The sequence below is a fragment of the Agelaius tricolor genome, unplaced genomic scaffold (assembly GCF_023055355.1).
Source record: "Agelaius tricolor isolate 1412-34295 unplaced genomic scaffold, bAgeTri1.0.p SCAF_30, whole genome shotgun sequence".
Taxonomy (NCBI): Eukaryota; Metazoa; Chordata; class Aves; order Passeriformes; family Icteridae; genus Agelaius; species Agelaius tricolor.
The window spans coordinates 1,815,515-1,829,993 of NW_027269290.1; the positions used below are offsets into that span (position 1 = coordinate 1,815,515).

At 51.0% G+C, this 14,479-nt stretch overlaps 1 protein-coding gene across 25 annotated transcripts in view; it reads left to right on the plus strand.

The window, feature by feature from the left end:
- Positions 1–13,686, plus strand: part of PPP1R12B (protein phosphatase 1 regulatory subunit 12B) — a 135,392-nt gene extending 121,706 nt beyond the window's left edge. For 2 of the 25 annotated variants that reach the window (XM_071449873.1, XM_071449875.1), the window contains 2 exons: positions 590–640; positions 10,283–13,686. In XM_071449873.1, the coding sequence (XP_071305974.1) occupies positions 590–640; positions 10,283–10,369 (138 nt within the window). In that variant the 3' untranslated portion in view covers positions 10,370–13,686. The remainder of the gene's footprint in view (positions 1–589; positions 641–10,282) is intronic. The other 23 variants (XR_011682810.1, XR_011682809.1, XR_011682814.1 and 20 more) reach the window with 23 other exon arrangements.
- The last annotated feature ends 793 nt before the right edge of the window (positions 13,687–14,479 follow it).

Here is a 14,479-nt window from a genome sequence, read left to right on the forward strand (position 1 = left end):
CCCTGGAGCAGTTTGAGCCCCTTCATGTTGGGAAAGTCACTGAGGAGTCCACTTCTCCTCACCTTGGCACAGGTGTAGCTGAGGCCACTCACACAGCAGAGTCTAGTCTTCACTTTCTAAAGTGCACTGAAAGCAGTCAGCTTTACAGCCCTGGATTGTCTGGGAGAAACAGGATTTCCAGGCAGGGAATTTCCATGTTCTGTTTCCTATTTGAGCGGCTCAGGGACTTTTCTCGTTGCCACCTTCAGTGGAGTATAAGTAAATCCATGGCTTCACCTACAGAGCTCAAAATCACATTACATCAGCAGCTCCTGAGAACTGGGATCACTGAAAATGGAGAATAATTTAATTAGGGGTGTGAATAGAGCTTGTGATCTGCCCAAACAGGCCCAGTTTATATCCCTGCTGGTTTGCCAGCTGCCCTCTCCCATCTGATCAGCTCCTGGTGGTAACCTCTGCCTTGCATTCCCCTCTTCAGGGAATGCTGCTACAGAAACACAAGACTTCTATTTTTCTTTAAAAGAAAATATACTGTAAATTTTTCTTCCAAATCCTTGTGACCTTCTTTGTCATGAATCCTTGTAAACAGGAGAAGCGAGCCCTGGAGCGGAAACTCTCTGAAATGGAGGAGGAAATGAAGGTAAGAAATAATCTTCACTGTGTCTATTCCATTTTATATGCTTTGTATTCATGTCTTTGGGGATTGTCACCCAGGAGGAGGATGTTAAAGGTGTCCATGGGAAGGATCTCATTTTCCTTTCTGCAGTCAGAACCTGCTTTAATGGCCCTGTTCTCCAAACATGAAATGCTAATAAACTGTCCTGGTTCTCATTCATCTGATTGCTCCTATGTTTGATTTGTTCTGCTGTTTAATCTGAGAATGGTGAAAGCTGTTCTCCTTAAATGCCTTCCTAAACTAACTTTTTGTGGCATCGCTGAGTTCCAGTGTGCTGACCCCCTGTGCTCTGACTAGTCTGCAGCCCAAGTAAAGCCACTGAGGTTCTCTCCGGATGGGTAAGAAGACAAAGCTGGCTTTGAGCTCACGCACACTGGCCAGCAGAAAACACAGAGTGGTTGTGTTCCTGTGCTCCCTTCCCACAGCATGTCACTGGGAGGCCACGGCAGCCTGGGATGGATAATTCCAGCAAAGAGGAATTTGCTTCCTGGTGGGATGTGCAGCATGGCTTGCTGTCACCAGCCATGGCCACTGGTGCTCCAGCACATTCTTGCTCCCATGGTGTGGCTTCCAGGATGGCTGTGGCCATGAGGGGAGCCCTGCAGGGCCCAGCAGTGTCTGGCTGCCCACACACCCCCAAAGCCTCTCCCAGCTCAGCAGCACTGCAGCACGTTCTGCTGGATGTCAGTGCTGTGTTCACAGAGTGGGTGTCCCTCTGCTCTGCCCCTGCTTTCCTTCCCTTTCAACATCAGCAGGTGGGACCAAGCTGCTCTCAGAAGGAAGGACCCACCTGAGAGCTCTCCCTGCACCGTGCACTGACAGAAATTACTTCCTGCCACCCTGGAGGAGGTTCCAGCTCTGTTTCTATTTGAAGCTTTTGTTTCTACCAAGCACATTAACTCTGAAAGGCCTGTGCTGCATCTTCTGCTGCAATAAGTAGCACAATGATACGATGGATTCTTGCTGTAAAGGCTCTTGTTCTCTCAGAGAGGGGAAAAGAAGCCTGGATGTGTGAGCCAGAAGGAGAAAGGATTGACTATGTCTAAATTCCAAACTCTTTGTTCAGTGAGCAGGTAGGAACCTTCCACTGCACAGAGACTTTCCTGTAATTACAGCGCTGGGGTCTTCAAGAGAGATACAGGCATGAGCAGTTTGTGTTGGTCCTTCAGCTCTGCAGATCACTGCAAACCTGCAACTTCAGCCCATGGAGTAAGAAGACAAGGTGGTGGCCTCTAGTGGCCTCAGTCTGGAAACATAACTGCTCTGGAAGGAAGTAGTGAGGGAAGGTTCCTGCAGGGTCTATGGGACACAGCCAGAGCACCTCCAGGTCAGGTGGTCTGGAGCTGCAGAGCCATGGAAGCCAAGGGAGGGCAGAAGGAGAAGCACTGCTGGAGGTTGGACGTGTTTTCACACTGCCTCGAGAGACATGAGCTGAAGGAACCTGGCTCCAGCTGAAAATGAGGTCCTTGAGGGTGGTGCTGACTCTGCTCTCTGTCTGTTCTTGGCTGCATTGGACAACCAGAGTGGCCTTCTGTTACTAGAACAAATAGAAAGGGATTTGGAAAATCTCTCTTCTGGGTCATACTACATTTTTACTAGTTTTTGCAAAACCTTAATCATGTAGTGAGTACCTGAAGGCACTGTGACATGTCTTGTTTGACACCTACTCAAAAAAAAGGAATATAAAATCTCTTAAGAAAGAAGCATTGAATTGGACCTTTCCAAAGGGAAACTGTTGTGTCCATTTTCATGATGCCTTGAAGTGGGAGAAGCAGCCCTGCTGTGTTTGCCTGGAGGGAGATAACCTCTGCAGAGCATCCCTGTTACTCACTCGTGTGGGAGTTGAGCCAGGAAAATCTACTAATTCTGGCTGGGCTTTCATTCTTGTTCCTTGCACTGCCTGAGTAGCTGTTGTGCAGAGTCAGAATAAGTAAGGAGTCATGAAGGAAAAGGCAAATCCACCAATTTCCTTTAATGTGGAAACAACCAAACCTGTCAGGTGATTAGGTCTCAGGTTGTTTTTGGGAATTCTTCCCACTAGTCTTTGAATCCAGCAAGACTCACATCCAGCTGTTGGATCCAGGGGTGTCTATGTCCAGGTGTGCACAACATGTCCTGGCCAGGGCTGTCCTCTCCTTGCAGCTGACTTCTGAGGAAGAGGAGGCAGAGGTGGCAGAAATGTGCAGTACTTCAGCCTGTGTTTGAGGGATTGAGCTTTGTTCCTGTCTGGAGTGTGACCCCTGCTACCGAAGCCATAGAGAAGTGAAGAGGATCAAGACAGGCTTGGTAACTTCAAGAACCTTGGTGGCAGAGCTGCTCCTCAGACCTGCTCTTGCAAAGTTGACAGAGAAGTGCAGCATTTCCCTGAGTGACTGCACAATTCAACGGGAGATCCAGAACCTTGGCTGAGACAGGAGAAAGAAAATTAACTTTTGCACTGAGCTGAATTCAATGCCAAGTGCCTGAGGTCCCAACTTAACACAGCAATTGTTCTTGAAGGTCACAGAAGCTCCTTTATTCCATAGCAGTGCTGCAGCTCCTGGCTTCAGCATCGTGCAGGCTCTGGGCATTTTTATTTAGTGTTGCAGGCACAAAATCTGTTAATTGAAGGCAGGTACAGAGAACTGAGAAACCTGCTTTTGCTAAGCCAAGTATCAAGCAGAGTGATAAGCAATCACAGCGGTATCATCCAGATCCTGCTCTTTGCCCTTGGCTTCAGTCCCAGCCTGCCAGCCCTTGCTGGATTTGGTGCATAAACAGGAGCCTGGCCTACCTGCAGTCACACATATTTTTACATAAATGATCCCTTCTGTGGACTGTGCGGCATGTGGAGGCTGAGCAGGGGGTGATGGGACCATGCTGAGGTTCTATGTTGTGCAGGTGTGGAAAAACAAAGGTGGTCTCTGAAATGGTCACAGTCCTTTCCACCTCACAGAACAATGCCCCTACTGTGTATGTTAGATGCTTTCTGCCAGCTGTGAGCCATGTTATAAAACAGAGGGGCTTTATTATCTGTGTATCATAAAATCATGGAATATCCTGAATGGAAAGGGACCCACAGTCCAACCCCTGCCCTGCACAGATCCCCCAACAATCCCACCCTGGGCATCCCTGGCAGCGCTGCCCAAACACTCCTGGAGCTCTGGCAGCCTCGGGTCTGTGGCCATTCCCTGGGGAGCCTGGGCAGTGCCAGCACCCTCTGGGGGAGAACCTTTCCTGAGATCCACCCTGACCCTCCCCTGGCCCAGCTCCAGCCATTCCCTTGCATCCTGTCCCATCTCACAGAGAGCAGAGATCAGAGCTGCCCCTTGGGAGGAGCTGCAGCCCCTAGTGAGGTCTGACCTCAGGCTCCTCCAGGGTGAACAGACCAAGTATCCTCAATCATGTTTGGTACTACCAAAAGAAGTGACTATTCCAGTACAGCCATCTTCCAGCACCTCCTGCTGTGATGTATCACAGGACAGCTGTGCCATGTCTGTCTGTCTGTCCTCACTGAGCACAGTGGCAGCCAACAAATCTTGGGCTGTGAATGGATGGATGGATGGATGGATGGATGGATGGATGGATGGATGGATGGATGGGATATGGTGAGCAGGGATCTCACTGCTGTGGTGTCACTGCAGCTTTCCTGCAGTTTGTTTGCTGTAGCTCTGTCTTGGGATCTGTTGATTTATCCAGTGTCAGAACTGTGTTTGTGTGTCCCAGGAGCTGCTCTGTCAGTTTGATGATCTCAGGGGCTCAAACCCCGTCCTTTGCTGGCTCCCTGCCTTCCTGTCTTGCTTACCTTGGTTTTGCAAAGCTTTCCAAAGAGGTGTCTTCATTCTGTCATGGAGAGTAAATGTAGGGCTTTTGGGCAGCTAGGAATGGAGCTGATGGCTGGGGGCCATACAGAGTGCTTCAGTTTTGTACTGGAATGAGCCCTTGGACAAAATGTCCTGGGACACAGCCGATTCCTTGCCAGCTGCAGTCAGCTCTGGGTCATACAGAATTCCAATGGCTTGGGTTTGAAGGTGCCCTTCTCATTCCACCCCTTACCATGGGCAGGGACACCTTCCACCATCCCAGGCTGCTCCAAGCCCTATCCAACCTGGCCTTGGACACTGCCAGGGATGGGGCAGCCACAGCTGCTCTGGGCACCCTGAGTAGTGCAGGTTGGGTGGATGGTCATTGTCATTGTGTCACAGTAGATTCTTTCATGGTGCTCCTTGTTCAGGACAGACAGCACCTCCTTTGAGTGCTTTTTCCTAATGAAATGGTAGAAAGGAACCGTCTTCCTCCTAAACCCTTCCCTCTGTCTTCTTCTGCCACTAAGTGGACATAGGGAGGAATATGGTGCTTTGTGGAACTGCCTTGGTTTGGGACTGGGATTTTGCCACTTGAATTTACAACTCTTCTCGTGGATGTTTCCTGCCTGCCCCTGCCCAGTGTTGGGGCTCCCTCCATCATGCAGGATGGGTTCTTGCACAGGAGGGGTTCTTGTTTTCTTGTGGCCCAGCTGCCCAACCTCTCAGGAGCAAGGAGGGCAGAGATGCTGCTCAGGAAGCAGCTCCACAGCATCTCCTGGCACCTGCAGTAGTGTAAATGTCCAGCACATGAATTCACTTTGGCATTACTGGGAACAGTGTCATCCTTGTGGCATTGGGATGTCTGCATGGCTTCTACCATTTCCCTGTTCTGCTTCCTCATGGCTCTTCTGTTCCTGACCTCCCACTGCTGCTGTAGCTGTGCAAGCCTCAGTTTGTAGCCATGTCCAGTTTGTGCCCGTGCCCAGTTGGTTCCTGTGCCCAGTTTGTACCCACTCACAGTTTGTACCCATGTCCAGTTTGTGCCTGTGTCCAGTTGGTTCCTGTGCCCAGTTTGTACCCACTCACAGTTTGTACCCATGTCCAGTTTGTACCCATGTCCAGTTTGTGCCCGTGCCCAGTTGGTTCCTGTGCCCAGTTTGTACCTGTGCAAGCCCCAGTTTGTACCCATGTCCATTTTGTGCCTGTGCAAGTCCCAGTGGGGCTTGGTCTCTGCCCTGTCCTGTGCCCGTCATTGCCTTTGTCACCAGGAATGCCCTCTTGGCACATCCCCACTGTGGGAGATGCTCTCATTCAGACTCCTCTTCCTAAAATGAACAGTTTAAGGTTCAGACTTGTCCCCTCTGAAGGTCAGAGATAAATTGAGCCCTGAGACAGAGAAGAGTTGAATCTGGACAGGGATGAGAAACCAAACCCCAGAGGTTTTGGCAGGACTGAGCCTGGGCAGACCCAGGAGCATCACTCAGGTATGACAGACACAAGCAGACACAGTTCCTGTCCTGGTGATCTGCTGTGGGACAGTGGCACTTTCAGGTGCTTCAGTCTCTGCCTTTGGGATCTTCCAGGAGGCTCTGATTCCTTTTTGCTCCACACAGCTGCTTTGGCTTTTAGAGATACATGAAGAAAAGGAGTTTTAAAGAAATTCTCGGTTCCCAGCAGTGCTTTCAGAGCCTGTCTAGGTGTTAAGTCACTGGTGATAGGTCTCACAGCAGTTCCCAGGTCCCAGGGCTGTCAGGGTAAACTAGAATACAATCCTGCTTTGTGGTGGGAAATCCCTGTATGTGACCTTTTTTAAGACTTTGGGGGCCCCTGGAGAAAGGGCTGATTCCCAAAATATCCTTGGTGTGTTGTCAGGCTTTCCCCATCCAGCACTCACTGCTACTAATTTCTTTTAATCTCTTTTTTTCTTTCACTGCCTATGGACTAAACTCCCATTTCTGTGCCCATTTCTGTTCATTTCCATGATGTTCTCTCTGTATTTCTCTGTCCACTCCTCTCACTCTCTGCAGAATCTCCACCAGCTCAAACAGATTCACACTCTGAGGCAGATGAATGAGCAGCTGCTGGCTGAGAACAGGGCTCTGACCCGGGTTGTAGCCAGACTCTCTCTGCCCTCCAAACCCAAGGAATCAGAGGAGCTGTAGCTGCTTTCCCTCGGGCTCATCTTGCCTCCTCTTCCTCTCCTCCAGGCAGGTCTCCGCTCTCCTCTGCTCTCCAGGCTGCCTGGGGAAGCTTGTGGCTCAGAGCTTGTGGCACAGCATCTCTGAATTCCAGGAGCATGGTGCTGCTGCCATGGCAGGGCTTTGCTGGAGCTCTGCTCCCCCCTGGCTCTTGCTCTGCTTGGCAGATGCTGCTGCCCTTGCCAGCTTAGCATTGGGAATGGCTTTGGGGTGGCTTGGCAGTGCCAGCAGCTCCTTGCCAGGCACTTGGCCTTCAAACAGACCCACAGAAAGTTTGTGTTGGAAGGGGTTAAGTTAAAGTTCATCTCGTTCCACCCCCTGCCATGGGCAGGGACACCTTCCACTAGACCAGGTTGCTCCAAGCTCTGTCCAGCCTGGCCTTGGACACTTGAAAATAAGTGGTTTGTGCTACATGTCTGCTTATAATAATGTAATTCTTTTTTAATTAGACTTAGTTCAGGGAGAAACTGGCACTCAGCAAATCAGATTATCCAAAGTCAGGAAATTTTCAGGGATGTTGTGAAAAGCTAACATTTTAGACAGAAAGGGTATTTTTAGTAAAACTACAAAGTGAACTGTTCCTCAGCAGGTTTGCTTGGTCACTTGAACAAAAAAGACAAGCTCCTTTCCTTATTCTAAATTGAAATGTTTGGGTATGAGTCCACAGGCTCAGCATCCTGCTGTGGGCTGGCACAGGGTGGGGGATGCAGCAGGAGCCAGACCAGGAGTGCTCTGTGTTTCCATCTTCTGTTTTAAATCCAGTGCTGGACAATTAATGGTGGAAACCCAAGGATGAGTCTTCCCTAAGCTTTGCCTTCACACATCACACAGTTAAATCACATCTCTTCCTGCTACTTCATTGGTTCAATGCTAAAATAAAGCTGTAAATGCTCCTTTCTGGGGGCCCTACCTGTCCTTTGCAGGTTAGTAGGGATATTCATATCCTTTGGGACACAAGAAGTTGTGTGCTCTTGTGGGCTGGAAGTGGCACCACAGAGTAAAAAAATCTATTCTTAGCACACAAATTATATCAAGGCTGATTAACCATAGAAACAAACTAATCAGGGGAATTGTGGCTTCCCCTTTCCAGGAGTCTCAGCTCAAGCCCACATGTGTGTCACAAGGGCCAGGAGAGTCAGGGGTTATATTGTGTGCCCTGGATTGTGCAGGTGGTCAGGTGAAATGATCTCACAGCCTTTCTGGGTTTAATCTGTGGCACTATCCTCCAACCTGACCCTGCCTCATCTCTTCTCATAAACTGTGAGTTTAAATTGTTCTCCTTCCCCACATGCTTTGAGATCTGAGAGGGAAAATTGGGCAAAATTCTTTCCAGAAAAGAAGTGATGTTTCACAACCTGCAAGTCACCTCTCCTCCTCCCAGGACGTGCCCACATTATCACTGCCCTGCATCCCCCTCTGCTCTGGCTGAAGCTCTCACTTCCCTCCTCACTCACAGGTTTGCAGGTCCCTGCCAGTGCCCACACTGGGGGAGAGCCATGGTCTGTGAGCTCTGCTGATTTAGTTTCAACTCTCTGAGTAGGTCCAACACAGGATGTTGCTGGTGTGTGTAAACTCTGCCTCAGAGGTGTCTGTGGACATGACAGCTGTGCAGAGATGTCCCTGGTTTAGGCTCTGCCAGCTGTCCCATGCTCTGGCAGCAGTGCTTTTCAGTGAATCTCATTTTCCTGAAGGCACGTGGTTTCTGAGGAGCTGTGTTCCCATGTCCCAGGTGACACCAACACTGCTCATGGTCAGCCCTGCCATTCCCTGGGGCTGGGCCACATCCCCACTCACCATTCCTGGGAACTTCAGCCCTTCCAGCCTGTTCCCATGGGGTTCATTTCACCTGACTTGAGACTACTCTGCTTCAAAGGGAGGAACACCCTGGGCTTGTATTGTCTAAGGCTGATGTGCAGCTCTCAGGAGGCCTCACTGGGCCCTGGTGGAGCTGGGTTATGACCAGGAAACGTGTCCAGAGGCATTTATTTCACATTTATTTCACACACTCCTTCATTTTCAAATAAGTGACACAGGTCACATGAAGCCCCCCATGAGGCACAGCCCTGTCAGGCTCCAGCTGAGCCCTGGGTCTGTACTGGTTCTCTCTCACATTGTTTCTGGGAACTGTGACAGGTTCTCTCTCCCAAAACGAGTGTCAGGACTTCACACATTATCACAGCAATGGGCACTGAAGAGCCACCCCAGGCAGTGACAGGGGCCTGGCAGGTCTGCCAGTGGGTGGAGGGGCCAGTGTGAGTGGCAGTGGAGCTCAGGAGGAGACACAGGAGTGCAGAGATACCAGGAGCTCTGCTGTGTCTCTGAGCTCCTGATCACTTTGGGCAATGCCTCTTCTTTGGCCATGAGAAGTGGCACAAGGAGCCATGAGTGCTGTTCTGGTGACAGCCCAGCCATGGTGTCACAGCAGCACTGGCTCCAGGCAGGCACACTCAGCACCTCTGGCTGGAGCTCTGGCCAGCCCAGCACATGGATTTACCCTTCCCACAATGTCCCACCATGCAGCACCAGCCCCTCCTCCCTCTCTAAAAATCCTCCCAGCTGAAACATCCCCCAGCAGTGCCCACGGGGATGGAGTTGGGTGTGTTGGGTCCCACCATGGCTTGGCCCAACCTTGTAAGAAGGGAATTGCTCTGGTGGGAGCTGGAACTGCCCCAGGAGCTGCCCCCACTCAGAGCTGGTGATCAGGGAGGGACTGCAGGTGGAGGGGGGCAGAACATTGTGGTCAAAGCTGAAACACCAGGTTAGGAGGAAGGAGAAGATTTAGTGCAGATTTTTAATTAGAGGGAATTCCCCCAAGCTGCACCTTGGCAGACAGAAGTCATGGCTGAGCTCGTGCAGGTGCCATGTGTGTGATCCCACTCTGCCCTGGGTGCCCCTGCAGCCTTGGGGCAGCCTTGGGACCCCTTGTGTGCCACACCCCAGACAGGAGCAAGGGTGTCCCTCTGGTGCCCAGTGGTTGGGAACAGCCCAGGGAGGGTCACTGAATGCAGCACAGGAAGCCAGCAGGTTTTATGCCAATGGGAGATGCTGGAAGGGTCTTGTTGAAGCTATTTCTGCTCTGTTTCCAAAGGCTTTTGTCTGTTACAACCTCAGCTGAGCACCCAGGAGGTACCTCCAGTGTCAGTGTGTTCTGCCAGTCCTCTGGCCTCAGCACTTGGGACTGTATTACACATCTACAGGGTCCCAAGGAGATCTGGGGGTATTCTAAAGAGATTTGGCAAAGTCCAGTCCTAAATGAAGATTTCTTTGGTTTCCCTTCCAGTCCTGACAAAATGAAAAAAGCATATCAGGAAAACCAGCTTTACTTGTGTGCTGAGCTGTATTTAGCCTCTGGGCACAGGTTTGGGATGGACCAGCTCAGAAATGGTTCCTGCCTTGCTGGTCTGGTCCTGCCCTGCTGCTGGGGCTGTGGCCTTGCTTTGCACCAGGGGCTCCCTGGTCAGTGCTGTGCTCGAGGCCCCTCTCACCCCTCACGCCTGGCTCTCACCCCAGCTTGTGAGAGCTCTGGAGGTGCTGCAGAGCCATGGGAGGTGCTGCTGGAGGGATGCAGTGTCCCCCTGGCCCCCAAGCCCCTCTGATCCCACCTTGTCTTTGTCTCTCCACAGATTTTGACAGAGCTGAAGTCGGACAACCAAAGGCTGAAGGATGAGAACGGAGCCCTCATTCGAGTCATCAGCAAACTCTCCAAATAGGAATCAGAGCAAAGGGAGGACAAGGAGGGGTGTCCTACACCAGCTGCCAACCCCACCACCGAGCCCTACCCCTTCCTTCCCGTCAGTACAGCAAGTGTTTCAGCCGTGGGATCAATGTCACACCTGCCTTGCCCTGCCCTTTGCTGTACATTCCCTTTCTACCCCTATTTCCCTCCCAACACACTCCCTGCCATTTTATTTTTTTTTTAATTTATGCATGTTGTGGTATCTCGGACATTTTATTCAAGGGAGAAATGTGAGGACTGGGTTTGAGCTGCCAAAACTTCTTCCAAAAGCTCAGTGTTTGGTTTTGGACTCTGACCTGGAGTGGGAAGCTCCTACTGTAAAAAGTGACATCTGAAGAACTAACCCAGCATGTCCAAGCCCTTTACAGGTGGGAAATGTGAACCTGGGCTGGGACTCTGAGGATGCACATCAGCCCACAGAGATGTGGGACTCTGGTTAAATGTGATGCTGTGAAAGCCACCAGAGCTCATGTTTGTCACAGGCTGATGAGCTGTTTTGCACAGACACCTTCTCCTCTTGCCCCAGTAGACTGAGTCTTCTAGTTTAGATAAGATTTTGAACCTGTTCAGTAACATCAGTGCTGTGCTGACACTCAGTGTCAGACCCTTATCCCTCAGCCTCCCTTTCTCCCCCAGCCTGGGTGATCCTGTGTCACTTTGTGTCCTTCCAGGGCTCCTGTCTCTGTGGTTGGTAGCATCCAGTTGCCACCTGGACTCTTGTTCCTTGGGACAGGATATATCCCAGGCACTTGCTGAGCTTTCTGAAGGACGAACTTGAGCCCCTACAGACCCTCTGCTGCTCTCACCTGTGTGTGAGCGTGAATCACCTTGTAGGGAGCTGTGCCCATGCCAGAAACCAGGCTCCCCTTCCCAAAAGCCATCTGGGACATTCTCCCGCTGCCTCCCTGAAGGCAGAGCCCATAGCAGAGCCTGCTCTGGTATTTCAGGTACCCTCCTTTTGATTTGCAGCAGGATTTGTAGACAGAATGCCAGCATCCTGTCCCACACACCTTGAATAGGTCAGGATGTGTCAGTGTCAGAGGGACAGGGAGCTGCTGGTAACTGAATCATGGTAAATGAAAGTCTTCTGACCTGTCAGAAACTTGTGATAAGCTTTGACCTTGAAGGAACCCCCCCAGAAATATTCCTCTTTAATATTACATGCACTCTAAACAGTTTGGAATTGTTCTCTCCCATGGGCATTTAGACATTGGCTCCTCTCTCCGTGCTGTGGGACGTCAGCAGTTCTGCTCAGCTTCCCATTAACAGACTCCTCTCAAACAGAACCTTCCCTCTCAGAGACATCCTGCTGTATCCAGACATTCTCCCATCTACATCCTTCCATATTTGTCCTTTCATCCCCTTTGTCCTTCAACTCCCCAGGCTCTGGCTGGCCAAGGGCAGCAGTTCTTGGTCACTGAACCTGGAGGTGGCCATGGAGCAGCTCTGCCATGTTCCTGAGCAGCTCTGCTGGCTCTGGCTAGGGGAGCTCTCCACTACCAGAGAGATGAGATACTTGAACATGAGCAGAATACTTGAGCTTGCTCAGCAGAGTAAAACTTATCTCTATCAGGCAATCCTGGGCTTTTTCAAACCTTTTGCTGGTTATTGCCTCAGAAAGCATCTCTGTTTCCTCTCTCTGGGTTTTTTTCTCTTTTTCACCCCCCTATTCTCCATTTTCCCCCCTTCCCCTCCCTGTCCTGCCTGTTTCCACCTCTCTTGCTCTTCCTGGAGCTGCCAGTTCTCCCCAGGCAGCTCTGACCACAAGTTGCTCTTCAGCTGGTGGAGCCATTTGTGCAGCTGAGGCACCGTTTCTCCTGGTACACTGAGGCCCTGCCTCTGCTGCTGAGCTTTGGGAGGAAGAGACCAAAGCTGGTAAAGGCATCAGGGTTTCTGCAGAGCACTGCCTAAGCCAGGCATCCTTTTTATATTCCTTGATTTTAACCCTGCGCTATTTAACAGCTTTAAGTCTTGAGATCCAGTCAGTGCTTCCCCTGCACGCCGTCCCCTCCTGGTGCACTCTTTCTGTGAGTCCTTCTGCTGTTCTTGGTGTTTTCTCTCTTGGTGACCACTCCTCGCTTCAGCCTCGGGCTCTGCTCTGCTCAGGAGCTCAGGGGTCAGCAGCCCTGTCCCTTGTGTGCTCAGGAGCCCTGTCCCTTGTGTGCTCAGGAGCCCTGTCCCTGCTGTGATCAGGAGCTCAGGGGTCAGGAGCTCTGTCCCTTCTGTGCTCAGGGGTCAGGAGCCCTGTCCCTTGTGTGCTCAGGAGCTCGGGGCTCAGGAGCTCTGTCTCTTGTGTGCTCAGGGGTCAGGAGCCCTGTCCCTTCTGTGCTCAGGAGCTCGGGGGTCAGGAGCTCTGTCCCTTCTGTGCCCATGGAGCAGGAGGTGCTCCCCAGCTGGGCTGGCGCCTCAGGCTGTGCATCCCAGCAGGATGAGGAGGAGAGTTCAGAATCAAGATCCTGTCCTCTCACAGGCAGGTTCCTGGCAGCAGGAAGAAGCCTGGTGTCTGTTTTAGGGAGAGGGTTCAACCCAATCTGACAAATCCATCCTGCACTGATGTTTTGCCCCTTCTTACAGGACACTCGCTGTGCTTTTTCCCAAGGAGCAGAGTGGGAAGGCTGTGGAGGCTCATTCTGAGTGGCACCTTGCAAAGCCAAACCACTGCAGCTGCAGTGTCTGCTTAGCACTGGATTCTCTGAGCCCTGGGCCCCACAGCTCAGTGTCCCTGATCAGCCAAAGCTGTGAGCGTCTCATGGGGACGGCACAACTGCAAATCACATTCTTGAGAATGGATTTTTTTTTGTCTCACTTCATGCCTGACATAACCAGTGCACTGAGGAGGTGACAAACAGGACACCTCAAACCCTGGGCTTGGCACAAGGTGCAGAGCAAATAGGTTTTTAAAATTGATCCCTCTTGGAACCAGAGCATTTGCCAGACGTGGTCTCCCTTGGGGAACATGAGCTTTTTTTTCTAAGCAATTGCTTGGGGTGAGTTAATTTTTATTGCTTGGGGTGAACCCACCTGTTGTGGCTGCAAGTTTGGTGATGGCTCTTTGTAAATAAACTCCTTGGAGAAGCAGGACTGGCTGATGAGATGGGGAGAGAATGTATTTTTATGCAACTTTTGAGTGGCCTTTCAAACCCTGAGATGAATGATTTGTTTTACTGGTTGTTGTTATATAGTATTATAAGTATTATGTGTTTGAAAGTTTGGGAATAATATTCACAGCTATGATGCTTGTAAACACAACAGTATTTATAAATGAATAAAGTAAGAGTTGATAAAATAGAAGCTTTGACTTTGCTTCCATCTTTCTGGAATTACAAGTTGTTTGTGCTAAAATTCCGTTTCTCCCAAAATTCTCGTGGCATAACAATATCCATCATCCATAAAAGCACAAAAGTTTTTCAGCTACAACACAGGTGCCTTTTCAGGGGAAGCTGAAATGAGGGAACTGGGTTGCACATCCCTGAAAAGCACCCACCAGTGGGAAGGTAAAACAGGAGAGGGTCCCATCTCCTCCATGACATCACACTGGGGATCAGGCCCATTTCCCACTCTGGTGGCAAGGCCTGGTTTTGCTCAGAAGTTTGGTCAGCACAAAGTGTGGCACAGGCAGGAGGTGGTGTCACATCTGGGAACCTCTGTCTCGGGTGAGGCTGCTGGAACCTCCATGTGTTCCAGTCTTTGGAGGTGGTTGGTGCAGGCTGAGTTCTTCCCTTAGGGCTGGTGGAGCAGGATGCGACTGTGGGCCAGACTCAGTGTGCTGGGGGCCAAGAATTCTGTGGGGACCTTTGGTATTTCCCACCTGTGCCCCAGGTCTGGTCCAGCCTCGCTCAGCTGGGGTTCAAGGCTGCCCAGAGCACAAGTCAGAGGGAGCTGGTGGGGCTGAGCCTGGAGAAAAGGAGGCTCAGGGGGGACCTTGTGGCTCTGCACAACTCCTGACAGGAGGGGACAGCCGGGTGATGTTGGGCTCTGCTCCCTGGGAACAGGGACAGAACAGGAGAAAATGGCCTCAGGTTGTGCCAGGGGAGGTTTAGGTTGGATACTGGGGAGAAATTCTTCCCTGAAAAGGTTGTCAGGG